This window comes from Eretmochelys imbricata, chromosome 1 (assembly GCF_965152235.1).
Source record: "Eretmochelys imbricata isolate rEreImb1 chromosome 1, rEreImb1.hap1, whole genome shotgun sequence".
In the NCBI taxonomy this organism is placed as follows: domain Eukaryota; kingdom Metazoa; phylum Chordata; order Testudines; family Cheloniidae; genus Eretmochelys; species Eretmochelys imbricata.
Window position 1 is genome coordinate 142,990,627 of NC_135572.1, and position 26,764 is coordinate 143,017,390.

The 26,764-nt window shown below is 39.3% G+C and overlaps 1 protein-coding gene across 1 annotated transcript in view; it reads left to right on the plus strand.

Moving 5' to 3' along the window:
• Nucleotides 1-26,764, plus strand: part of SMS (spermine synthase) — a 76,041-nt gene that overhangs the window by 43,646 nt on the left and 5,631 nt on the right. The window contains exons 4-9 of the mRNA XM_077816697.1: nucleotides 2,215-2,279; nucleotides 4,353-4,528; nucleotides 6,052-6,206; nucleotides 6,991-7,080; nucleotides 8,223-8,337; nucleotides 10,701-10,780. Of these exons, the coding sequence (XP_077672823.1) occupies nucleotides 2,215-2,279; nucleotides 4,353-4,528; nucleotides 6,052-6,206; nucleotides 6,991-7,080; nucleotides 8,223-8,337; nucleotides 10,701-10,780 (681 nt within the window). The remainder of the gene's footprint in view (nucleotides 1-2,214; nucleotides 2,280-4,352; nucleotides 4,529-6,051; nucleotides 6,207-6,990; nucleotides 7,081-8,222; nucleotides 8,338-10,700; nucleotides 10,781-26,764) is intronic.

Here is a 26,764-nt window from a genome sequence, read left to right on the forward strand (position 1 = left end):
TTTTACCACCTGTGGCAACAAAATAAAACCGTGGTGTCCAGCCCACTATCTCTTAGTGTTGGCTAAATCTTCGGCCTTACTCTATCTACCTGATTTAGACTCAAGAACTAACACTGTGTGTGTGTGTGTGTGTGTGTGTGTGTATGTATGTGTGTATACATACTTGCTCTAGTATACTGATAGAACTAAATCTATCAGGATGTCTTTTTGTGGCCATATGAGGCTACTTAGGACATTTTACCTAGCTAGATCACCAGATGGCTGGTGTACCTCTCCCTCCAAATGTGAAGGCCCACTCCACCGGAGCACAAACAATGTCTTCTGCCAGTTTCAGGAATATCTACAAGGCAGCAGTGTGGAGTAACCCACTGACTTTTGTCAAACTTCATGCCCTTAACTTAGCAGCCAGGTCAGATGCCAAGTTTGGGAGAGCTGTACTGCAACTGCTGTTCAACTGAAGCGCCTTATTCCCACCATCCGGAGGTGACACTGCTTAGTGGTAGTGCAAACTTCCATATGCTGCTGTGTCTTAATGCCAAGTTGGAGAATCAGCTACCTTTTTACTTAGAATGAGAGCCTCTGTATGCCCATTTGATCCTTGGCCTCCAGGCTGATACTGTCAATAAATGTGCCAATTGTGGTTGTAGCTGCTGTCATGTGGATACTATTTGCTAGGAATTGGGCTAAGACTGCTAACTTCACATTGTCATAAAGTTGACCAGATCTGTATTGGTAACTTACAAGTGAAAGGCTGTGTGTCATTACTATTCTCTTGAGATACCCAGTGTGACAGGGTGTGTAAACACCGCATTGAAAGGGCCAGGGCCAGCGTGGGCTCTGTGTGCTAAGGTAGCTATGCCAGTCATGCATGGTAAAGAGGAAACTACTATCAGCAAGGGGGAAGTCCTGAGAAGGAAGTGGCTGCTGAAGCAATAGGAGGAACCTCCCAATGCCAGAGATCCTATACCTCCCTTGTGTCATTGCCCTCCCACTCCCCTCCCCGCCCGGCTCTGCAAGGAGTCAGGTGAACCTCAGAGAAGCCCAGGAGGGAGAGACTGGCGTGGCTACCTGGCCAAGAGTCCATAAAGCTGCTACCCAGGCACCCCCAAAGTAAGGTGGTGCTACTGACCTCTTTCAAACTCAGCCTCAAGCCTAACGCCTTCCTTCCATCTAAACGCAAATTGCGTTAACTCAGGGCTTGGACCCAGGCTCTCAGGACTCCATGAGCCCGAGTCAAGCCAGGATCCAGGGTTTGAGACCTGTTGCTTTACAGGGTAGACACAGCCCAACTGGACTTGTGCTTTGGGAGTCCACCAAAGGCATTCCATGCTCCCAGGTGCTGACTTTCTTTGTCCTCTTGACAGTCAAGTGTGGTGGTTAGTCAAGGTTTCCCACACTGCATCATGAACCAAGGATTAGAGCGGCCCTGTGTTGGGAGGGTACTAGGAAGGTTGGGTGACTGGACTCAGGCCCACATAATGCAGTGTAGATGCTGGTTGGGACCCAGGGTTCGACAATTCCTAACCTGGGGTTACAAATGAGTTTAGACACTCAAGCTGTAAGTTAACAAACCCATGGACTGCTAACTGGAATTCTGCTGACTCTGGGCTCTTACCCTTTGGGCTCTTACCCATACACAGCAATTAAACATCTGTGGCTGGCTGGGTCAGCTGACTTGGACTTGTGGGGCTATAAAATTTCTGTGCTGACGTTCAGGCCCAAGCCTGAACATCTGTACTGCAAGTTTTCAGCCCTGCAAGGCTGACTCAGGCCAGCTGACTCGGGCTTGTGGGGCTCGGGTTGTGGGGCTGATAAATTGTGGTGTAGGTTTTTCTAGCTCAGGTTGCAGCTTGAGTCCTGGGACCCTCCCACCTCACAGGGTCCTAGAGCCCCAAACCCAGCCTGAGCCGGAAGTCTGCACTGCCGCTGAACAGTCCCACAGCCTGAACCTGGCGAGCCCGAGTCAGCTGGCGTGGGCCAGCCACGGGTGTCTAATGGCAGTGTAGACATGCCCTAAGGTGCTGGGGCCTGGACTGGGCTGGGCTGACCTCCGGGTGATAATTGGGCGTGACCAGGGGCCCCAACCCAGCTGTATAGGCACCACAGGGAGACTCTTTTTACACATTATTTAACACTATTTCAAATTACTGTATCGTGGGTGGGGAAGTGTATTTCTGAACTTTGTAAATTCAACATCTTTCATGTTTCTTACAGCTACTAAATAAGATAGAAGAAAGAATGAAAGAGTTGTTTCACAGCAGTATCAAAAGGGTAAAGCGGTATGTTATTTTTAATGTATCATCACCATTTAACTTGATTTACGTTAACATTGAAAGTGAGTCAAATCCTGCTTTGTTACACAGGTGTAAGTAGGGCCTAATTCTTCTGAAGCCAGGGAATCACTCTGGATTGACATAGAATTTGGTTCAACGTTTTGATCCTGTAGTGTAGTGGACAGGTCTGTGGACATACCTTTTGATTTACTGCTAATTTTTCTTTCTAATCCTCAGATTTGTTCAAACAAATGCATGTATATAAATATATTTTTGTATAATTTTTTGAAAAATTCATATGGCAGTTAACTTCTATAATAAATACCTGTTCAAAGAAACACTGTCAAGATTGGTAGGCGCAAAACTGAGTTCTTGGTATATAGCAAATTCCACATTACTTTTTTTTTAATGGGAGATTTTTGTTTCTCAGACACATTCTATAGTGCTGTCTAGTACTGGTAAGCAATCCTGTTGTAACGTACCAATAGCAACTATCTCTGCTGTGGTGGAGTTTGTAAGGAAACTCAGTTTCAGGTTTCTAAGAGGCTATTAAAATCACCAATAATAAATTACTGCCTTTATCTATATCTATATATAATTTTTAGAGAGAGACACACACAGTCTGTTATTGGTTTGTTTTTTTTTGTTTGTTTTTTTTAAGTCTGAGCATGTCTGCTTTCTCAGTACCTATAAATGTGGTGGTTTTATTTCAGAATTGATAAATATTGCCACTCGGCTTGTTGTTAAAATTGTACATAGACTAAGCCATTGTGTAATACTAAACCTTTGCATACTATGTAATAATTATGGTGAATGAAGAGAGAAAGGGAATCCAAAATAAAGAAAAAGTAGTTTGAAATATTTTCATAACAATTGAGTTGAATAAATAAAAAATCAGAGAAAATAGCATTTTAATTTCAGTTTGATATTTTGATGTGCTCAAATGGTGAGGCTATCTTGTCCATGTGTGTTTATTTTATAAGGACTGCAAAGGTCTTTCACTCTCAAAGCAGAACAGCCATAAATTGCAGGTCCTGATTTTTTTTGCCTTCCCATATTTGTGCTTATCGATGTATATTTTTGTACTTTCTCCCACTGTGTACTGCCATCTAGTGTCTCTCAGAGGGTATAATTTTGGCTTTTGTCCTTTAGTATCACTGGACATTCAAAAGATCAATTTATATTTTCAAAAAGCTTAATTTTCCTAAATATGAAACAAATTAAATCAGTGTTTAGACGGTCTTGCACAGAAGAATAACAAAAGCATTTTGATCTGTTGGTGTCACCTTAACCATGAACGCTGAATGTGAATTTGTCTTTTTAAAGCTAACTAATTTTTTAAAACTGAACTTATACTCGATTAAGAAATTGTAAAATGACTTACTAGATTCATCCAACTTTGAGGCTGCATATCTGAGCCAGACTTTCAGAAATTAATGCAAATTCTGGTGGAAACATCCAAATGTGTTTCACATCTACGTTAAGAATAAAGGCAGACAGTGCTTAAACTTGTTTGGTGTCTTTTTGCCCATGTTCTGCATTTTTGTCATTAATTTCAGTTTCTAGTTTCAAATTAAGTGTCTAGTGTTCCACAAATCCTCTTCCCCAGGATAAAAGACTGATTCACACACAGGTTGCTAGAGTAGTGCTAAATTAAAGTATCAACACGCAGATTCTCCTGTAGACACTAGCAATCCTTGTATATTTGACTGCTAGCTAAAATATTTCAGATAACCTTCATGAGCATTACACACAAATTGGAATAACTTCGTATACAGTACAATTTTACTGAATACAAGAAAAATGTAAAAATCACATTGAAAATTTTTATTTTTTGTATGAATGCTATTTGGATTTTATTTTCTTGCAAAATCGTAGATTAAACGTGTATTTGAGTTGGTGTCCACAACATTGAGTTATGTAGTACTGCATTCCTAATGATGATAAGAAAATGTTAAGTACTATGGGGAGGGAGAGCATCTCTCATGTATTGCATTCATGCTAAATTAAAGGAGAATGAGGAATATTTGTTAACTTTCAGAGTGAATCGTGAATAGTTTTTGTTTTCCCCTTCCTTAGATTGCCAGCAACTGTGAGAGGAGGAGCCATTGATAGATACTGGCCCACGGCTGATGGGCGTTTGGTAGAGTATGACATAGATGAGGTTGTTTATGACGAAGAGTCGCCTTATCAGAATATTAAAATTCTACATTCGAAACAGTTTGGGAATATTCTTATCCTCAGTGGGGATGTTAGTAAGTATAGTCTTTTTACAATGTGCTGTTGCTCTAAAGCTGTAGGTCATTTGGAGTCTATCTTGTCAGAACACCCCTTTGTTTCTCTGCAAGTAAGAGGTTGTGTGGATTTTTTTGGGGTGTGTGTGTGTGTGTGTGTGTGCGCGTGTTTTAAAGGCACCTTTTTCAAAGTATCAAACAGAAAGTTTCAGAGAAAATGTATAAGTGAAGAAAACTCTCTTATATTTAACCCTTTCCCACTCCCCAGGCTATGCAAGCAACCTCTGAGAGTTACTTTAATGGACAGGAAAGCAAACTCAGTGATCTATCTTCTAAACAACTGCCCATTATTTTAAAGGACAAATGAAATGATTTTCCCTAGTCTGCATTAAGGTTTCATAACCTTGTTAGATGGCTTATTTCCCCCTGTAAAATATTTGGGCCTTTGGTGACTTGCTTTCTACTTGTTAACTAATTTTCTTTGGTTGAGGCCAGCTAGGGGTAGCCAAATCTCAGCCTTTTAGCAGTCTCAATCTCTCCATCAATATTACTTCTTCGAGTGCTTGTACATGTCCATTCTGATTTGGGTGTGTGCATGCCCTGAGCACAGCTGTCGGGAATGTTTCCTCTAGTGGTATGCGATGGCTTAGCTCTGGCACCCCCTGGAGCTGTGTGATCATAGAACTGATATAAGGGGCCCGCTGAGCCTGCGCTCTTGAGTTCCTTCTTACTGTCCGTGAGGGCTGTTGGAACTGCCTCTTTGCGTTTGCAAAGTGCCTTTAGTGGTTCTCTCTATAGTTTTCCTGTACATAGTTTCTTAGTCTAGTTTTTAGTTGTTTTAGTGTAGTAGGGGTAGGGCTCCTCTCCATGCCCGGAGAGGCTGTCCATCCCTCCCCCAGTACCGGGGCATGCCTCGGTCACTGGGGTTTAAACAGTGTGCTTCTTGTGGCAAGCCTATGCCTACCAGTGACCCTCACTTAAGTTGTCTCAAGTGTCTGGAGGAGGGCCACAGGAAAGAACATTGACAGATCTGCCGTGATTTCAAACCCCTCTGGTGCGCTTTGCAGGCATTGTGTAGACAAATAAATAAATATATATAATAAAATGATAGCCCAGGGAACTGCTCAATTAACTGAGGTGTAAGAAAAAGCCAATGAATTAGCAGAGGGTATGCAGTAATGCCCCCACCTGCAACTGGCTGCTTGTGGTCACATCTGCACAGAGTTCACTGACCCTAGTAGGGGTCATCATGCAGATCTACCCATGCAGAGTAAATGATGAGATGGGGACCGAAGTAACCATAAAAATTCCATGCAGGGAAAGCCCTTAGTTCTGGCATGTCCTCACTTTGGAGAGCTGGACTTTGTAACGTTAACACTTGTAAGTGTTGGTGTTATTGTTCTGGAAGAATATAAAATCCATGCTGGTTTTCACACTGACAATACACAGCATTGCTTTTAAGGTGCATCTGGTCTACTGTAGTTAGTAATTAACAGACTTACAAATGCAAAGCTTCTGACCAACTTTCTCTTTGTTACTTCCAGATCTGGCAGAGAGTGACCTGGCATATACGCAAGCCATAATGGGCAGTGGGAAAGAAGACTTCACTGGAAAAGAAGTGCTGATCCTAGGAGGTGGTGATGGGGGTATACTGTATGAAATAGTCAAACTGAAACCAAAGATGGTCACCATGGTGGAGATATCCTTTCAACAAATGACCATTCATGTTAATAATCCAGCATACTCTTCCTTATGTATCTTGGGACCTCAAGTTAAATGTCTCTTGTATGAACTTGTGTTGGGAGACTGGTTCTGTCTAAGCCAAAAAATAGGAATGGTTTTAGACCCAGTCACTACAACATGCAGGCACTGACTGTGAGATCTGATCCTGGCCAGGTTCCTAATCCAAATCGTAGCTCTCAAACAGCATTTTCTGCACTTTGAGTTGAATCCTGATTTCCTTATTTAGGTAACTTAAAGCCATTGATGTCAATGGGAATGTCACCTGATTAAAGACTTCAGGATTTGGTTCTTAATGATGATGGCATATGTCAACCGTATCCTCTTTCTCAGATATCAGTTAAAGAAAATGGTCCAAAGGTGGCTTCATAAATAAGATTTCAAAGTTCCATTTTCCAGATATGATTTGCTATTAGTCACTGTACATAGCAAATTTCATTAGTCTATAAACCAAAATAATTATCATCATCATTGTATTAAAACAGTACACTTTTAAAATGTATGGTAAATTATGGTGCCAACAATGCTGGTTGGAAAGAATTTTTTTTTAATATAAATAATATCTTAAACCTCTAATTGAGGTTGGGAATGAATTCCTAATCCTAGATGTTGCAGTAAATATGTATTACTATTACTATTCCTCCATAAGATTGACTGTATCTCTTTGATAAAAGGATAAAACCCCCAAAACTTAGGTTAATAAAAGGTGAACAGAATTTAATGTTCCTTAACTAACATCAAACATTGACCAAATGGTGATCGACGGGTGTAGAAAATACATGCGTAAAACATGTGGAGATGTCTTAGACAATCTTAAAGGAGAATGCTATCAGGTAATCTATCTGTTGCCTTCATTGCAAGTAACTTTTACAAATGAAAATATGATTTAGATCTAGATTTAGATCTGGCAGTTTATTGTTTTGGGAAGTTTTTTGTATGCCATCTGACTTCTTAACATTTTCTTTCCTACTATTTTAGGCTTAATCCATATCTGCATTTCTGAATCATGGTATAGTTTGCACTAGGGTTTGGATTCAAAACACTGATTCATTAATTTTGGAATATTTAACTCTGCCTCTCCAAACCCACTCTGCTTTCTTAATATTTACAACCCACACTTGGAATAATAAAGAAACTTGAAGCGTAATAATGCATATTGGCATCACCAAACCTTGTTAGTAGCTGAGTGAAAATAGGTAATATTAATATAAAATTAGAGTATGGTATCTAATAACTCCCAGTATAAACTGGCTGAGAAGTAATGCAAATCATAAGCTTAATTCAATTGCTAGTACATCATTCAGAATCTCAGATATAGTTCACATGATTGGGGGGTTAATTTGGTTTTATCTGTGCTATTATTTGCTTGAAATCTGTTGGCAAATTCTATTCATACGAGTAAATATTCTACCCTCTTTCCCCCATTGGAAGAAAGAAGAAACTGGGTTACTGAGAAGGGTATGTAACATATCATGTCTGTCAGAGCAGGTAAACTAGCCCACAGCTACTGGATCATAATTCGGTATCTTAACTGCAAGGTTATTCTTCCTAAGGACATATCTTTGAATACTAGCTAGTTTTCTTGGAGAAAAACTAGCAAAAATTGCATGATATTTTGCATGTGTTAAGTGCCTTTCATCCAAGGATCTCAAAACTTGCCACTATCTTGTGAGGCTAGTAACTACTTCCCCATCTAAAAAATGGGGAATAACAGAGGCACAAGTGATCTAAGTGGTCATCCAGCAGTCGGTGACAGAGCTGGGAATGGAAATTCTGGTTCGCTGCTGCATCACTCCCGCGTTCCATCCCCCACGCATTGCCTTCTATATAGAGATATAAAAAGCTAAGATTAGAACCTTATGTTAAAGTCAGACTTAATTCTGACCTCTTTCCCTATTTCAATGCTTATACATCATATTAGTCCAGTCAGTTTAAGAAGATTTTGATCACTTATTAAAACATAGTAATTTTTTAGGTTCTAATAGAAGACTGTGTTCCAGTACTGAAGAGGTATGCCAAAGAAGGAAGGATGTTTGATTATGTAATTAATGATCTGACAGCTGTTCCAATCTCCACATCTCCTGAAGAAGGTTAATTCTTTGTTTATACTAACTGTTTTTAACACTTCGCTTTCTTGACAGTTTGCAGCAAAATATTATTTTGGGGGTTAAAATGGGGGGGATCTTTTTACCTTATGTGATGCTTGCTGCTTGGGGGTACCCTGCGTTGTGAGGAACCTTGCTGCCCCTTCTGCATCCTGCCCCATCCCTCCTGGCTTCACCTTGAGGAAACCTTGTCTGTACCTGCCATGGGTCAGCTCCCCAACTCCATGGGCAACACAAGCCTGCTCTTCTAGGCCTGTTCAGCCCTGCTGACTCTCTGCAGGTTAGTGAAAGGCACACTCCAACTCCGGAGCGTCTGCCTGGATTGTCTAGTCCCATGGGGCTCCTGGGTCACAGCCAGTTGTACCAAAAGCTAAATAGCAGAGTGCAGTGATGGGGTACACCTACACTGCAAAAAAACCAACCCCAAAACAAAACCTGTGGCAGGGAATCTCAGCCTGGGTCATTTCATGCGGGGCTAAAAACAGTAGTGTCAGTGTTCCCAGTTGGGCCAGAGCACAGGCTCTGAGACCACCCCGTCTTGCTGTGGGAACATCTGCACTGCTATTTTTACCCCTGTAGTGTGAGCCTGAGTCAGTTGATGTGGGCTCTAAGACTCTGCCATGGCTTTTTCCCCTGCAGAAGTATAGACATATATCCACAAGTACATTGTTCCTCCCGAACCCCCCCACCCCACTTTTCTGGATATTGGTGGTGATGGGGACCTAGTCACTGCACAGCAATGAACCCAACTGTACACTTACTAAGAGTTTATTTCAGCCATGTCAGAGTCTCATTCAGCAGTGCGTGGGGTGGTATTCGCAGCAGTTTCTGTAAGTAACATGCTCTTTTGAGACCAGAGATGTTCTCATAATTAGGAGCACTAGGAAGAAAAGCAAGGGGGGGGGAGGAAAGGGAGTGCACATGCATGCAGGTGGAGAGAAGAATTGTGACTATCAGGACTTCTAAATTTTAGCATTCAGTTCCTGAATTGGGAAAAAGGGGAAGTGAGGAGCACTTTCCTTGCAAATTTTGAAGTAAATGTCACAGAAGAATCTTTATTTTCCCCCACCTCCACTTCCCGAGTTGAATTTAAACAGTACAGCTACTTTATAAACTATGGAAGACTTTGGAAACACAAATCTGTTTTTTACAGCTTGCCATAGATTTGTGACCTACAGAACATGAATGTACGTTTTCTTTAATTGTGTCTTATGAAATTGGGGGACACATTATTTTATGTTCTCAGGCAGGGAGATGTGTTCTTTAAAATAAATGTAATAGTGTATCCCTATATTTGAGTTGCTGCTCTAGCATGTACATTTTTGGAGCACTTTTTGCCCAGATTTCTTTTTTGTTTGGAGCATTTCTTCCCTCTCCTCCCATTTACTCTGAAAGTTGAGGTCCTTTTTCAAAACAGTTGAGGACTTCAGAATTATTATGTACTATATCACCATTCTGTTAAAATATGGATATGGAACACTTTAGGGAACATAAGATACCTTCCCTATGGAGAATAGAATTTTCCTTGCAGAAGACACAGTGGGGCTGGAATCACTAGAGGAAGTTGAAGTCTTATTGTGCTATATGTTGAAGGACAGTAAGATCTCAATATTTCATTAGGTGGCGCTATTTTAGGTCTCTTTCCTGTAATGCCTTCTAGATGACAGATAACTGTTAGCTTGAGTTGCCGATTGCAGTTATGCTTGAGAAATAAGTTAAATCTTCCTGAGGGTTAGTGTAATGCATTCATCCAATGACGTAAAGAATCACATTACATTTTTTCTTCTGCAGATTTTTCTTATTTTCAGGGCTCTGGAGCTGTTCATCTTGAACTGCTCCCAATATGCACCTTGCAGTGTGGAAAAATTAGAGCTGAAGGGGGAATGTCACGCATCTAACCTCCATAGTTTAGGATTGCAGGCTTGCTTCTTCTATGCCCTTGGCTGGGTGGAAACTGCATTACCTTATTGGTAATGAAATACTTTTCTATTGATATTCTGTGCTTAAAAAGTCCAATTACTGGCATCGGAGACTTGATTTTTTTTCCTGAAATTTTCTTTGTTTACCCTTTAGTTTGACTTTAAGCACAGTCAGCTGAATAGTGGGAACTCATGAAAATACGTGTGGGAATTCACACTACAGGTTATGGAAAGTCTCTCAGAAATGCTTAAAAAACCTGACAAAAATCCAAACAGCCCAAGTGCTGGTAATCAACACTTTATTTAAACTAATGATGGAGAAAAATAATCATCTTGCTGAAATATTCCGTAGCAGTGCTTAAATATTAGTTATGTAATGCTTAGCAAGCCACTAGTACTTGAAAATTCTAATTCATTCTTTATATCCAGATTCTACATGGGAGTTTCTACGATTGATTCTTGACCTTTCAATGAAAGTCCTGAAACATGATGGAAAATATTTCACGCAGGTATGACACTGTGATTAAAAGAAATCTGCATTCTCTCTCTATATAGTGACGTACATTTTTGGATCTTGAAAAAATACTGTCTGACTTTTTCTTTAATATATTGCTAGGGATATTTGTTTGAAACATGGTCTTTGTTGCTGCTGACTCATTTGTTTCTGGTGGTGCATGTTCTCAGCTGAGGTCATAGTGTATTAGTTTTGACATTTATAATCACTTCTTCAGAAACTAGTTGGCTTGTCACAGAGGATTATGTCTTCAAGTGGTGTTTAAAAAAGCAAGAACTGGTGAATTGTTAAACAATGAACCAGTTTTCAGGCCAATGGCTCTAGTAATATATAAACAAAAGATGAAAACTTATGTTGTCCATAAGGCATGAGTGAGTTGAAAACTGACCTACTGGGTGCTGAACCAGCAATAAATGGAGAGTTAATAATAAAGAACACATCCCCATAGTATGTTTAGATTGCTAGCTCCAACTTCAAGGACCAGATTTGCAAATATAAATTTTTGCCTGCATTTTTCCAGCCACAAAATTAGAGGCAACTTTTGAAAACCTGGTCTAATTTTGGCACTTGTAAAAACACTTCAGGTGAAGATAGTGGCAAAACTCTGATTTCCAAGTGCCCATTAATGTTGAAACCTCCGGCCTAATATTCATTAACTTAAATGATTGAAAAAATATAAAAATATTTTAATATAGTAACTGATGTAAAACCACTTCAGGTGTAATTCTAATCAAACTTTCACTGGAAGAGACTTTTAAAATATTGTGATGCTTTCTCTGGGTGCCCAAAACCGTAAGCCACTGTTACCCCTCTGCCTCAGCAAGAGAGAGCTTTGCTGGAGCTTAAACTGTGTGTCGGGTCCCTGCCACACCATTGTGTCCACCTCACCAGCAAACTCCTCAAGATTCTGTCAGTCTTAACCTAGCCTTGAAGGTAACATTCAGTGAACCTGAGTTCCTGACGGCCCTGGGAGAGCGTTCCTCTGCAGTATTCAGCTCCTATCACTAGACATTCACAGAAAGTATCAAGTTTACTGCATCTAAAAAGGCAGTGTATGCACCAGCCTGTTAATTTAGCTGACAATCCACACTTTAATGCACAACACTGCATTATGATAAAACCAAAAGTAAGTCTATTAATAAGAATAGCGATGTAAGTGAGAATAAGCAAGAATAATAGAAACAGAAAATGGTGACAAAACAAAAATAAAACATATTTTCCAGTGTCTAAAATTTAACAGATTACAATCTTGGTCTCAGGCGATTTCACTGTTAGTCAGATCAGTGTCCTCAACCCACATGGCTGAGTGATCCACTTTTCATAGATTTCAGGAGTACTGGCCTCTGTGTCCATGAAGTAATGGCTTCTTGCTTATCTTTATACTTCTCCAAACTCATTGTTTTGTCTCCAGAAGCAGGATGACCCCCCGCTGTTCATCTCCTCCTGTTGACTCCCCATCCCCCTGTTGACTCATATGTAGATGGAGCTTCCATTGTTTTGGTTCCATATTGCCTAATTTATATTAGGGAGAGGGAGAGAGCTACCTTCCCTCTCTCTGAGAGAAACCCTGTTTCTCCCTTTGGCTTTGGCTACACTTGCACGTTATACCACAATAAAGCCTACCAGGGCGCTCTACCTTACTCCCCGTCCACACTGGCAAGGCACGTAGAGCTCTCCGACTCCCTGGCTGGAGCGCTCCTGGTACTCCACCTCCCCGAGAGGATTAACAGCTGTTGCGCATTGGCTGAGAAGCTCCAGCTCCAGTGTAAACGGAGCTGGATTGACCTCTGGAAACTCCCCATAATCCTTTTAATTGAAGCGTCCTGTCTTGTTTTGTTGTGAACTCCGGACGCGGAAGTGCCGTTTCCGGGGGGCTGCTTATCGAAAAAACAAAACACAGCTACTGTTTGCTTTGAATGAGTGAGGGGCAGGCGGAGAGGGCTCTGTTTGGAGTGACAGCTAATGTTTGCTTGAAGAGAGAGGCAGCACGGGGGAAGGGAGGGGTGGGGAGGGGCGGGGGATTGGGGTCTGTTTCCGAAAGCGGCTGCTTATCTCATCTATGAGAAAAAAAAGAAACAGCTGGTGTTTGCTTTCAGTGAGTGAGAGAGAGGCGGGGGAGGGAGGAAGGTCTGTTACTTACAAGGTACTGACACACTTTCAGCACCCCAAAAAAACACTTTCTCCCCCCCCACGCTCCCTGTCACACTCCACCCACCCCTCCCCCATTTGAAAAGCACATTGCAGCCACTTGAATGCTGGGACAGCTGCCCATAATGCACCACCCCCAATGCAGCTGCAAGTGCTGCAAATGTGGCCACGACAGTGTGCTGTCAGTGTGGACAGACTGCAGCTCTTTCCCTACTCAGCTGTACGAAGGCGGGTTTAACTCACAGCGCTGTATGTCTGTAAGTATAGCCAAGGCTTTAGTCTGATTAGACTTGAGTGCATAATATCAATGAGTATCCATGCTTCCTCACAGTACATACATTAATTAATCATTAATTAATACATACATTTCACAATGATATTCATGACCAGTGTGTTGCTGGCTTTCATAAAAGACCTTACTTAATACACTTTTATAGTATAATAGTATTGTATACAGTATTCAGTTGCTTATTTTGGAGCTTTCAAGCCCCTTTTCTTCCTCTGGGATGTCTGGACTCTGCTTATCACAAATATGTAGTCATAACTGCACATACAGTTTTCTATCATTGTTTTAAACATAAAATGTTTGCTGCTATTTTCTGTTCTCCAGCACATATCTGAACTGTAACTCTTAAGGTATTTTTTTTTTTCCTCCCTATGCCCTCAGCATAACTTGTCTTTCAATATATCTAGCATGCAGCTGTAGTATGTTGAATTTTTTTTTTCCACTTAGTGCTCTGCAATAATTCTTGAATGGCGAACAAGTCATTTGTTGGTATGTCTGTGAACTTAATGTCTGTCTAAGCTAGGCGTTTGTAAAGGAAATGGCTTTTATGCTAGATTGCAGTGCGTAAGTTCCCAAAAAAATAAGGTTGGCCTACAAAAGCCCCCCCAGCCACCACCACCACTTATTTTGTGTTGGTTTCCATTATTGCCCACCTTAATGTGTTTCATTATTGTAGACCCTCTTGGTTGTACAGGTGAGTTATTCTCTTAATCTGGTCACTGTAATGTGTAATACAATCTTTTAAAATCACTGTTGCATTCTTATTGTGCTGTCTAAAGCTTAAACAGTTCTCTCTAATGACTTTTAATGTAACAATACGAAATCTCATTTCAAAGCTCAGAGTCTGTTTAATATCTACATCTTTTATTGGATGCAGGACATATTTTGATGACTGATACTATATCTGCAGCAGACACAAAATTAATTCTCATATACAAAGAGAATATATACATAATTTGTTCTGGGTTTTTTTCCCCTTATAACTGTAGGTTTTGCAATAATGCTTATCACCCAGGTGCCTGCTCTAAATTAGTTCTGTATGCAGATACAGGAGTGGACAGACAGGTATGAATGTTGTGCTCTGGTTAGACATAGGAAGTATTTAGCAAATGGGTAGGTCTTGAGTTGTATTCTAAAACTGGTGTGTGTCAGGGGGTTGGGAGGGTGGTAAGCTTCTTTTGTTTTTAAAGCAGCATTATCCCAAAGGAACCCAATGATGGAGAGTTGTCGGGATGGAGAGGCAATTTCATGTAGCTAGATCCTGACCATTTACAGATCTGAAGATCAGTGGAAACACTTTAAATTGGCACTGTAGTCTAACTGGTAACCAATGGAGGGTCCTGAGCACGGGAGTCATGTGCTCTTACACAGCTTGACCTGCTGAGGAGTTGAAATTTACTTATTTTCAGAAAGTATAAAGGCACCATAGAAAAAGTTTGGCTTTTTTCAAACTGATCTTAATCTACACACTGTGTGTATTAAAAAAACAAACAAACAAACACTTTCACTGGTTGTGTGTGTGTGGGGGGAGGTAGTAATGGTTTTTTTGGTTTGTTTTTTTGATAGCCAGTCATCAGAGTTTAACTCATTTCACTTGTAAAATATAGTAAAATCAGCCTTCTATAACTGTAAAATATGTAAAATTGTAACCATGGTTTTACGTATTCATGAGGAATCTGCCAATTTTAATTATTTTAGTAAAAGTCAACATTACCAACAGTAACCTTTATGGTATTGGAGCCTAGTTTAAGCAAATGTTGAAAACTGCAGCCTGTTGAATACTATGATGTCTTGATAAATGCTGACTTGTATTGGTCTCTGTATTGCAGTTTGCCAGTCTGTGTGGTTTGGTAGTGGAGGGTTGTTTAGTTTATAGATTCTGTTACATAGTGTTACTCCAATTTGCTATGTCTTAGACTGCTGTCTGGGTCTGCATGGTGTCGTTTGTATTTGCTTAGCAAAGTAACTTCATTTTCTCAAAGAAGGCATTTGTAAAAACTGAGATTGCCTTCCCCAGGGAGCTGAAAACTCTGAAGCTGGAAAATAATGTATTAAGTGATACCAGAAAAAGTAATGGTTTATTTGCCCATCTATTCATTCTGGCTTGTCGCTTCTCCCTATGTTACATCTTGGCTTTTCCCATAATGAGCAGACACTTGTCGGCAGAAATCAAGGTGTCTAATAATGGAGTAGACCTCCTACTTATTACTGGCCAGCTGCCTCAACAAGGCTCCAGCTGGAGTCTGCTGTGCTTTGTGCTGGTGTTTGAACACTGGCTGTAGGGGTTGCCAAGCATGCAGTACAGTCAACCTTTCAACTGGGAAAGCTGTCAGATGGAAGGGCTGTCTGGTTAGAATATTGTTTCTTCCCAGTGTCTGGGCAAACTTTCTCCCACAACATAGCTTCATTTACACACCCAAACCTTCCACCTACTTTGGAGTGTGACTTTCTCAATGACTAGCTTGTGTTACAGAGTCAGATTACGTGTTATCAATGATTTGTACATATTTCACTGGGCTAAAGTTTACCTTTTTAGTATCTTGATGCTTTTTAAAGCAAATATACTTGGGGGTGGATTGATTTTTTTTTTAAATGAGCAAGCTGAAAACCATTTGTTTTGTATAAGTACCTTTTTAGTTATCCTAAAGAAAGATTGGTTTCAGAGTAACAGCCGTGTTAGTCTGTATTTGCAAAAAGAAAAGGTGCCACAAGTACTCCTTTTCTTTTTTTAAAGAAAGATTGATTCTCATAGGATAGTAATCATTAAAACATGTTGATTTGCAACCAAATATAGTCTTTACACTAAATTAGGAACTTTATGCAAACCAAGTGGGTACGCTATAGCTGTACACGTTAATTCAAGCAATTATATAGCTTAACATGTGTTTAGTAAGATTCTGAACTCTTATATTTTTTGTTAGAAAATGGTGAATGTTATATTACTTATTAACTAGATTCATTTTTTACTTGTGATTTGCATTTAAGCTGAATTTGGATGGAAATTTGCATTCAATTAAAAAGGCACAAAACAGCATTTAAAATTTTTGGTTTTATGTGTTAAGTAAAAACTACCTTACATGTGCTGGATATAGAAGAAAAAAGTTTATACACACTGATTATACTGTACCACAACTGTATCACTATAAGCTAACAGTACAATTACATGTATTGCACGACTTTAGGCTCAGCAGACTGCATTTGCAGATACAGTTTTATGTAGTGCAAAAGCACAGGATGTAGAGCCCAAGAGTATCAAATAGATAGCTCCTTGACAGTAGCTAGGGAAGTTCAAGAAATACCAACAGTTACTAGCAGGTAAATAAATACAGAAGTGTTGGGGGAAGGGGAGTGGTAATAGTTGTAGGCTGCAGAGCCAGGATGAAAGTCTGAAAGAATAGTAATTGAATGTACCTTGCTGTTGCTTAATTATTTTTATCCTCCACATCTAGCTGTGTAATATCCTTTTTTTTTCCTTCTCCAATATTCTAGTTACTGTTCCTAGGCTAATTCAGTCTTATGAATTTATGTGCTGTACATATGCAGTGCTTTGGTTTGTTCTGAAATCAGAACTTGCTGTTTTTTCCCTTATTTCTTAGGGTTTTTTTGATCTTTTGAGAGTATAACATGCATGAATGGGGAAAAAAGTCACCAATCCTTCAAACTGGTCACATGGTACTATTTCTAATTAAATAACTTAAGTTCCAAATTCACGAAAGCTTCACTGGCACACCAAAATCCTTGTTTCTGCATGACTGTGTTGAGCAGATAATACATCTGTATACTCCTCATGAACAAAAGGGCACGAAATAAATGAAACTGTAGGTGTAACTGGCCGGGGGTTTGTCCATTAGTGTTCTTCAGGAAAGCTGTGAAATATGTGCAGAGGCAGTCTATTGCTTATCTCTCAAGTCTTCACTGCCAACCAGAGTTGAAAGACTCCAAACGGAGCTACATCTGGGGCCTGATCCAAAGCCCACTGAAATCAGTGGGGGCTTTCTGTTGATTTCAGTGGGCTTTGGATCAGGTTCACACAGAGAAGAATTATCCAGACAAGATGTATGTCTTTTGGAGGGTGAGCACAATGAAGGTAGTAAAATGGAGTGAGGCTTCATTTGTTTGTCTTTTTTTTCTTCTGCAAAATTTGCACGTTATTCTCAACCGAAATTGCCTAATAGTGAGGGCTCGCGGGAACATTTAGGCAGGTTCTGTGATGTAAAATTTGTTCATTATACTTTTAAACAAGGCAGGTTTGTTATTTTTCTAGGCTTGGCAGGAGTCTCTATTGTACCAGGAATATATCATGAAAAAGGGTAGAAATGAGCTTGTATCTTTACATTCTTTTTATAGCTGTGATTTACAGAGTTACACTGCCCTCCCAACCTTCTCAAAATATACTTGTTCTTTCCAAATTTTTCTTCACATGCTTTCCATTCCACAGCTTGATCGTTTCTTAGACATTCGGAGACTGATTACAGCAGTAGCTCTCAACCTTTTCAGACCCCTTTCAGGAGTCTTTGTCTTGCAAACCCCAAGTTTCACCTCACTTAAAAATTACTTGCTTACAAAATCAGACATAAAAATACAAGTATCACAGCACACTGTCACTGAAAAATTGCTTACGTTCTCATTTTTACCATACAATTATAAAATAAATTAATTGGAATGTAAATATTGTACTTACATTTCAGTGTATAGTGTACAGAGCAGTATGAAATGTTAGTTTGCACTGACTTCACTAGTGTTTTTTATGTAGCCTGTTGTAAAATGAGGCAAATATCTAGATGAGATGATATGACCCCTGGAAGACCTCTGAGTACCCCCAGAGTACCCTACATGTACCCCTGGTTGAGAACCACTAATTTAGATAATATGAGTATTGTGCAGTATGATCTTGTACCACTAGGTGGAGAAAAAAGACTAATATTGGCTAGCAACTTCTCAGCACACCAGAGTCTACGGAAAAGTTTTGTGTGAGAGAATTTTGAGGATTTATTTGCATTAACAAAAGTGCTAGGACAGACTTGGCTAGTTGTAGGATTTGTTTTTATATTGTAGATATGGAAGACAGGTTTCAGAGTAGCAGCTGTGTTAGTCTGTATTCGCAAAAAGAACAGGAGTACTTGTGGCTCCTTAGAGACGAACAAATTTATTAGAGCACAAGCTTTCGTGGGCTACAGCCCACTTCATCGGATGCATAGAATGGAACATATAGTAAGAAGATATATATAAGTTGGAAGTTGAGTTTGAAAAGAGAAGATTAGATTTTTAACGTGGCTAATAGTTGTGATAGGATAGTGTGACTTTTTATCTCTGAATATGCTTGACACACATGTACAGCACATGAAAACTATTCAGTTTCCTCTCAGTTGTTCAGCTTGGACTCTTGGCTCTTATAACCTCACTCTTTCAGTAGTTCCTCAGGCATCATAGTTCTGCAGCATACACAGGATCTGAATCTCCAGTGCAAAAAAGCAAGCCAACAACTTCCCCCAGCATGTTGTGAGGTGGGGAGAGACCCTTTCAGTCCTTTATATATCATAAAGAAGCAAAAAGGGCCCGAAGACATACTACTGAACATAGTCCCATTGATTTGAATAGGAATGCATGAGGTGCTAAGGGTTTAAAGGGTTGGCCCATGGTGTAATTACTGTTTCTTTCATCATTCCCTCTTCTGTGAAGCAGAGAAGTTAACTGATTTGCCAAAGGTTACATGGTGAGGGCTTGGTCCTATGCGGTGCTGAGTACCCTTCTCAGGATCTTGAAGGATAGAGCCCTGAGTTGTTGACCAATCTTAGAACTTGGGACCTCCTGACTGAGTCCCATATTGTCATTCTTTCCAGATCTCACTACTTACAATGCTGTTTGGGCCATGTTTCTGTTCCATGCAGGGTAAAATATCCTTTTCTTAAAGGAATAGGGTGGGATTTTCAAAATTGCCTAAGTCAGTCGGTTTCAACCTGTGATCTGTGGAACCCTGGGGGTCTGCAGACTATGTGTAAGATTTCCAGAGGGGTCTGCACCTCTATTTGAAAATTTTTAGGGGTCTGCAAATGAAAAAAGGTTGAAAACCATCCCACTCCTAAATCACTTATGTGCTTTTGAAAATCCCACTCAGAGTTGTCCTGACTGCCTCAAAACTACCTTTTTGCATGCTGTCCAAACCTGCTGGAAGGGTCTCTAACAGCTCCTGTATGATGGCTGTTTAATTATCAGTCATTGGCTGTTTTGTATAACCCAGCCATTTTAACTGATAGCCACTATTCTTGATGCCAGATACTTGCCCTGCTGATCTAAGCTTCTCAGCCAATAGCTGTCATCTTGAGCCTGTTTATGAAATGAATACTTCAAAAATATTTTTGTACGGGAACTGCACTTCCTTGTCTGGGTCATCTTTCCCATCCAGATAAAAATGTTCTCAGAATGTTTATGGTGGGTTTTTGTGCATTCCACTAACTACTGTCGTGAGGATCAGATTTCTTCCCCCACGCCGCCATCTGTCATGTTGCTCCTTCCCAGCCACTCTCCAATATATTAGAAGTCTGCTCTTGTAGATTCTTCAGACCCGTTGGGCCATTGCCTCATAGCTGCTCGTGTGTGTGTGTGTAATTTCTTGTCAGTTTGTTCTTTCAAAATTCTTCTGACCAACAATACTACTTTTGAGGCATGGTTCCTATGTATGTTTGTGTGTGTTCCACACATGGGTACACATGTGCACCATGCACACCCACATATGGAATATGGATAGAGACCACGCATCTCAAGAACCTCCAGTTATAGGTATTTCTTTCAGAGTAGCAGCCATGTTAGTCTGTATTCACAAAAAGAAAAGGAGTACTTGTGGCACCTTAGAGACTAACCAATTTATTTGAGCATAAGCTTTCGTGAGCTACAACTCACTTCATCAGATGCATAAAGTGGAAAATACAGTGAGGAGATTTATATACACACAGACCATGAAAAAATGGGTGTTCATTATACACATTGTAAGGAGAGCGATCACTTAAGATGAGCTATTACCAGCTGGAGAGTGGGGTGGGGGGAGAGAAAACCTTTTAAAGTGATAATCAGGGTGGGCCATTTCCAGCACATGTCCAGGAATTAACAAGAACATCTGAGGAACGGGGGTGGGGGGAATAAACAAGGGGAAATAGTTTTACTTTATATAATGACTCAACCGCTCCCAGTCTCTATTCAAGCCTAAGTTAATTGTATCCAATTTGCAAAATGAACTGTATTTTCATAAAACACTGCAGAGTCCTCCTTTGAACCGATTCAGCTCACTTATCTCTTGATAACTGCCCCCATCTCCCACCACGCACATACACTTAGCCAAAATGATTTTCTGTCTTGCTGTAGAATAGATATCTTCTGGCCCTTAGTCACGCTGAAATAAAAGGGAAAGGGAATATTGGCCAAATTCAACTCTTTCCTTTGTCCTAGTCCCATTAAGAAAGGAGCTATTGATGTTACCCTTCCTGTTTCCTTTTAGTAGGAAAGCTGGCTGCTACCACACAAAGCGTGGTGGAAGGGTATGTGCTTATGTGGCAGACGAAAGAAAAAATGTTGCAAGGGATAGGCTTATCTTAAAATATGACTTGGGGAAGTAGTGACACTAATATTGTGTATGTAGTGGGGATTTAACAGGAACTGGTTGAAAGTTTTTGAGTAACTTCCTGGAGGTGGGGTGGGGTATGGTGCATAAGAAAGGGACAACCTTTTCATGAAAAGTTTTGACACTTTCTGGATTCACTATTCATATTGCAATAGTGCTTCGAGGTCAGCCTGGCTAGTTCTTCACTGTGCATATTATACATGATAGCCTGTATCCCAAAGAGCTTACAGTCTCTAAGAGTTGAGATAGTTTACATTTGGAGAAAGGCATGGACAGTGAAAGGTGTAAGTATTCTAATCCATGTAAGAATGCAAGGGATGTTTAAATCTTACTGTATAGAAATATGTAGTCTTTTTACAATGCAAGTAAGCTTATTTAAAATTCCCCATGTCTAATATGCTTGAGAGTTACAAATCACGTTAGGTACTCTCCTGTTCAGAAAGCTGCAGAGCTATCTCATCATGGCACCTATAAAGAAAAAGCCAAAACCAAAATAAATTGGGAAAACTTCCTTCAAGATGGTTAAAGTACAAAATAGAAAAGACTTCTCCAACTCTATGGTGTGCTGAACGCTTTTGCTGAACAAAAAGGGGAAAAATTAAGGGCCTAACTCTTATCTCACATATTACCATATAAAAGAGGAGTAATTCCATTACTCAACCTGTTTAAACTCAGTATAAGTGAGATGGAATGAAGCCTCTGGCTTTGTCTAATATTGTCCGTTACTGAATACAAAATGGCTAGATGGAAGAAAAAGTGTATTGCTACACCCTTGAATTGTGTTCCTTCAACCTACACTAATTTTTTAACTATTTCCCCTATCTGACTGAAGATGGTCATTTGTGTGTTAGTCTTGATCCCTGTCTGAATAATTTCGGTGGTGCAGGAACTCTCCTAAATTTGCTCTAACTTGGCATCATAACTGCAACCTGGAAGTAATCTAAGTGAAGCCTTTTGCTACAATTGATTAAACTATTCTAGTTGCCTGTCAACTGTTAGTGAGGAGGGGATGTTTTTAGATAATTTGTTTGATTATTGTAATGGCCATATCTAAATTTTCTAGGCAGTGTTTTTTGTATTGTTTTTGGCTTGTTAAATAAAAGTAGACAACTTCTTTGAAACAAAACCAATATAAAATGTACATTTCTATATACCTCAATTCAAAGAGGTGTTAAAAATACTGTAAAATGGAATGTGTCTGACCACTCTTAGGGCAAGTCTTGATTTGAGGGGTGGGAGTTTGTGGGTTTGACAAAATGTAGAAATTACATACTGAAGTGTTTTGTTCTTTCCTGTAATTTGTTTGCCACATTGGCTATAGTGATTCCTCTGTCATATATGAAGACAGGAGAAGGGCTAGGATACGAAGATGACAGTCTGGGAAACTAGTCTATTATATATATATATATATTTTTGTCATTGTGTGCCTTATTGGTCTCACCATTAAACTTCCTCCATAATGGTGGTATGTTCCATAAATTACCAAGCACTATTTTCTATTTGTGAATCTTAAATTACACACACAAGCTGTTTTGGTACTCTCATTCAATCTGATGTCAAAACAAAATTATATGGTTGGTAAAGGACAGCTGAACCAAATAACCATTGCAGTCCTCTGGATAATAATAGGTTACTAAACGAGTACTACAATAGTCTCTTCAGTGTATTGCTTTATACAGTTGTGCTAAGTTAAAGTACCCAACTCTTACCTTTTTATAAATCTCTTCTTTTCCATTTCCTGATACCTATAGTAGTCGTAAACCTATTCGGAAATAAGTATGAAACATTGCAATGTGACATGTGCAATCTTGGGCTGTGTAATCAAGAGTGCATTTGTAAATGAAATATCATTTCAGTTTTAATGATCACTGTTTTACCCAACTCTCTTTGGCATTCCAGCAAACTGAAAGTGAGCATCTTAAGGGTAAAAGATGTTTAAAAAAATACTTTGTAAGACAGAAAGCTTTCTTTATTCCATCCATGGAACTTACAATAAATGTAAAAAATCAAGGTACAATAAAATAAAAGTGGGATGACATCTCTCCCTATCTCCCTTCCAAACTCCTCTGAACACTTTCAGGTTTGTTTCAAATACTCCATAGTAGAGAGGATCCTTGTAATAGTAGGAAGCAAAGAAACTGTTTCATACCTTTTCATTCCCAAAGTCAAAACAGACAGGTTGGGCTTACTTTCTAGTTATTATCTGGGCCTGCCACATGGAAGAAACAGTCTTGAAAGAAACTGCTCAACTATACTAGATTAAATATAAGATCTGCTTGGTTCAGTCTCTTCTAATTACATGTGTCTGTTGTTTGGGCTGATTTTTTTATGTGTGTGTCCAAAAATAAGCTTATGTTAAATTAGAGCTATTTTTTAACAAATTAGAAATTGTCTTCCAAGAAGAAACACAATAGTAAAATTCTGATTGGTGTCTTAAGTAAAGTCTGTTCTCAAAAAACAAAACTCTATAATACTTTAGCAAAACATATGAATATTGTATGTGAAAGATCATTTGAAAGTGCTGCATTAATTAACTCTGTTTCAAATTGATTTAAATTACTAGTCAGGAAGAAAAGGAGTCCTTGTGGCACCTTAGAGACTAACCAATTTATTTGAGCATGAGCTTTCGTGAGCTACAGCTCACTTCATCAGATGCATACCGTGGAAACTGCAGCAGACTTTATATATACACAGAGAATATGAAACAATACCTCCTCCCACCCCACTGTCCTGCTGGTAATAGCTTATCTAAAGTGAGCAACAGGTTTGGCCATTTCCAGCACAAATCCAGGTTTTCTCACCCTCCACCCCCCCACAGGAAGACTCGATTTAATCATGGATTTCTACATAAAAGTGCATTATTGTTGGTTGTTATGACCTTAATACATATTCTTCACAATGCAGAGATAGATGTAGGTTTCATTTTTGGAAGTAAATATATTTTTTAAAGTGATGTATTTTTGAAAACTTTTCAGATTAGTTTTACAGCTATATCAGAAAATGAATGATTGTTTGGTTATTTCATTTACCAAAGGTAATTGAAGCAGATATTTATGAAGTCACAGGGAGGTGAACTATCTCCAATTCAACAAGTTAATATTTGGAGGATTTTCTTGCCATGTTGTATTAGGAGGAGAACATCACCAAGCCTTGCATTTCTTTGTTGTGCTGTTTGCACGCATTCCTGTCTTATCCACACGTAGAAGAACTTCATTAAAATATTCCCAAACTGGGTCTCTTTTATGGCCTGCTGCCATTAGAGGTTTTCCCTTCTAGTGAGAGAATGGTATGTTAGATCTCAAATCAACGAAGGCTATACTCAGAAATGGAATATGCCGCTCAAACAGTTTCACTTTTGTTTGTACTGCCTGTCCCTCCCTTCTCCCATTTATCTCCAGACTTCTTCTGCTTGTCCAGATCTATTCTGCCTCCAACAATCTTCTATTCATTGAACTTTTTGAAACTTTGCACTTTTAGAGAGAGGTAAGGGATTGACTTTGTGTACACAAATGTGCAGAGGGACAATAGGCTATCTATCTAATCTATCTATCTATCTATCTATCTATCTTTTTGCTGTTAACAAGCATGTTATCTCTGGAGACACAAATCCACAGTTTGAGAACTGCAAAACTAAGCATCTTTGATGGTATCTTCTAGACTGAGCACTGAGTCCCATTGGGTAGATAGAAAGATTAGCCTAAATCATCTATGCAGAAGCCCCTGAAACCCCATAAGATTGGGTCCCTAATCCACAAACTATTGGAACTCATTTACAAAACTTTTCTTAAACATTACATGAATATGTTGTCTCATACTATCAGTTAGCATTTATAATCCCTATTCCATGATGATATCTTTGAGCTATAATGTATCTTAATTAAAACTATCTTGAGATAGGTTTTTCATCAAAAAGCATTTTATCAAAAAAATCCGATTTAAGTAAAACCCGATTTTTATTTATTTAAAAAAAAAAAAAACATTGATTTTTATCCACCTTGGTTTTTGTCATCAAAGTCATTAAAAGAGCTTGATCCTCACCTTCAGATAAGAGGACTTTTAGAAAAAAGGGTGAAATTTAAGTCTTTAGAATGAGAACCAGATATATATATATAGCAGTGGTAGTATTTTACGTCTTTCCAGTCAGGTACAAATCATGCAAGTAGTCTGGAAGGAAAAAAAGAAGATACCTTGCTTAATTTTTTTTTTTAAATCTCTGTATTCAGACTACTCCAAAAGTTTCTCAAAACAGGTGAAAAAAATTGCTTTTGCTTAGGCAGTGTTTTGTTACTTTAGGCTTTTTTGCCTTTGTCTCTTTTCCATGCAAATTTAAGATGTAAAGGTGAAAAGCAATACATCTTCTAGGGTTATGATGGGTAGATTTTTGGGCATGTAATGAGAAGGTCATTCTAGAAACTGTGAAGCTGGTGCTGGTTGTTGAATTATCCAATTCTTTAAAATTCTTGAAAGATTAGAGTGCAGCCAAGAGTTTGTTTAATGATGACTCTCCTATGTTATTAAGATTAATGGTCTATTATTATGAGTGCTACTCTCAATAAATAGTGACAATGTTGAGGCTTAGTTCTTCTCATGAACATGCTTTTAGGGACTTTTGCTCAGACATTATTACGTCAGTAAGATTTGATTATACCATTACATATAAGTTCCTCTGTTTTTTGTCTGCTATGATAAATGTGACACATCCATTGGAAATTAAAAAATGGTAAAAAAGCTATTGTTGCTACTGAAAGTGGAGTTGAAGATCTGTTAGTTCATGCTTCTGCTTCTAGTGACTGGAGGTCTGCAAAATATAAGCTCTCTTCCTGCCACATGAAGGTAAGCAGCATTGCCTTTGGTTTAAGTGACAGAGGTAAGTAGCTTTTATCTCTTTAGATGGAAGGTTGGCTGTTCCAGTCCTCATCTAGATAGCTGATAACCATATCTACTTACCTGTGTGGTCCTGGGTTCCCTGTGCCTCAATGCAGAGTCGGCAGAATCCAGACAAGGAGCAAATAAGGGAGCTGAGTCTGCAACTCTGTTGATCACCTGCCATTGTGATTAGGGGGAAAGGAGTGGCTTGGCTGAGGATGCAGTAGTGATTCCGGTGCAGGTCTGCAAATCTGGAGAAAGGATTCATCCCCTTCTTGGAAATCTCTTGGAAATGTCCAGTACAGGCCCTCTGTGTGTGTGTGTGTGTGTGTATATACATATATATATAAAAATAAATGCCAGCTCAGGTTTTATTGTTCATTGTTTTCTCACTTGGACCATCTGGATTTTTTGCGTTTCATACAAGTCTAAGTCCTATGTAGCTATGTTTGTTCCTTGAAGAAGGAACACCTTTTGAGGTGCCCCCTATGATTCTCTCTCTCTCTCTCACACACACACCACACACACACCCCCTGATATCTCTTTTACAGGTCTAGTCTATTGCAGCAGGGGTAAAATGTTACTAGGCTGACCCCAAAGATTAGAGATCTCAAATCTACCTTTAGCAAGAATGTGCCAATAAAGATTTCTTGTATTAATCTATTGAGGAGAAAACTGAGAAAAAGAAAAACCTTGCATTTATCCTCTATGTAACTCATAATAAAAGGGAATTTTGTTAACCAAGGGCTGTAATGCTCAGAGACCTCAGCAGACCAGCCAAAGCTAACCTCTTTTGATTTTAGCATTCTTAGCGTGTCAACAGATGACATCTAAAGCAGTGTTTAGTGTCTTCCAATTGAGTATTTTTGAAGTATAAGGTGCACTCAGATACTCTGCTGAATGCTAACATAAGAGTCCAGGCGTAAGATTGATTTGAGGAATAAAGGGAGTGTTTTCTAGTGTGGAATAACGAAATATTCTACTTGAGCATAAGACTGTAAAGAACCAATAGACTTTTTGTTATAGACCATGGTCATAAATATAAAGGGAAGGGTAAACACCTTTTA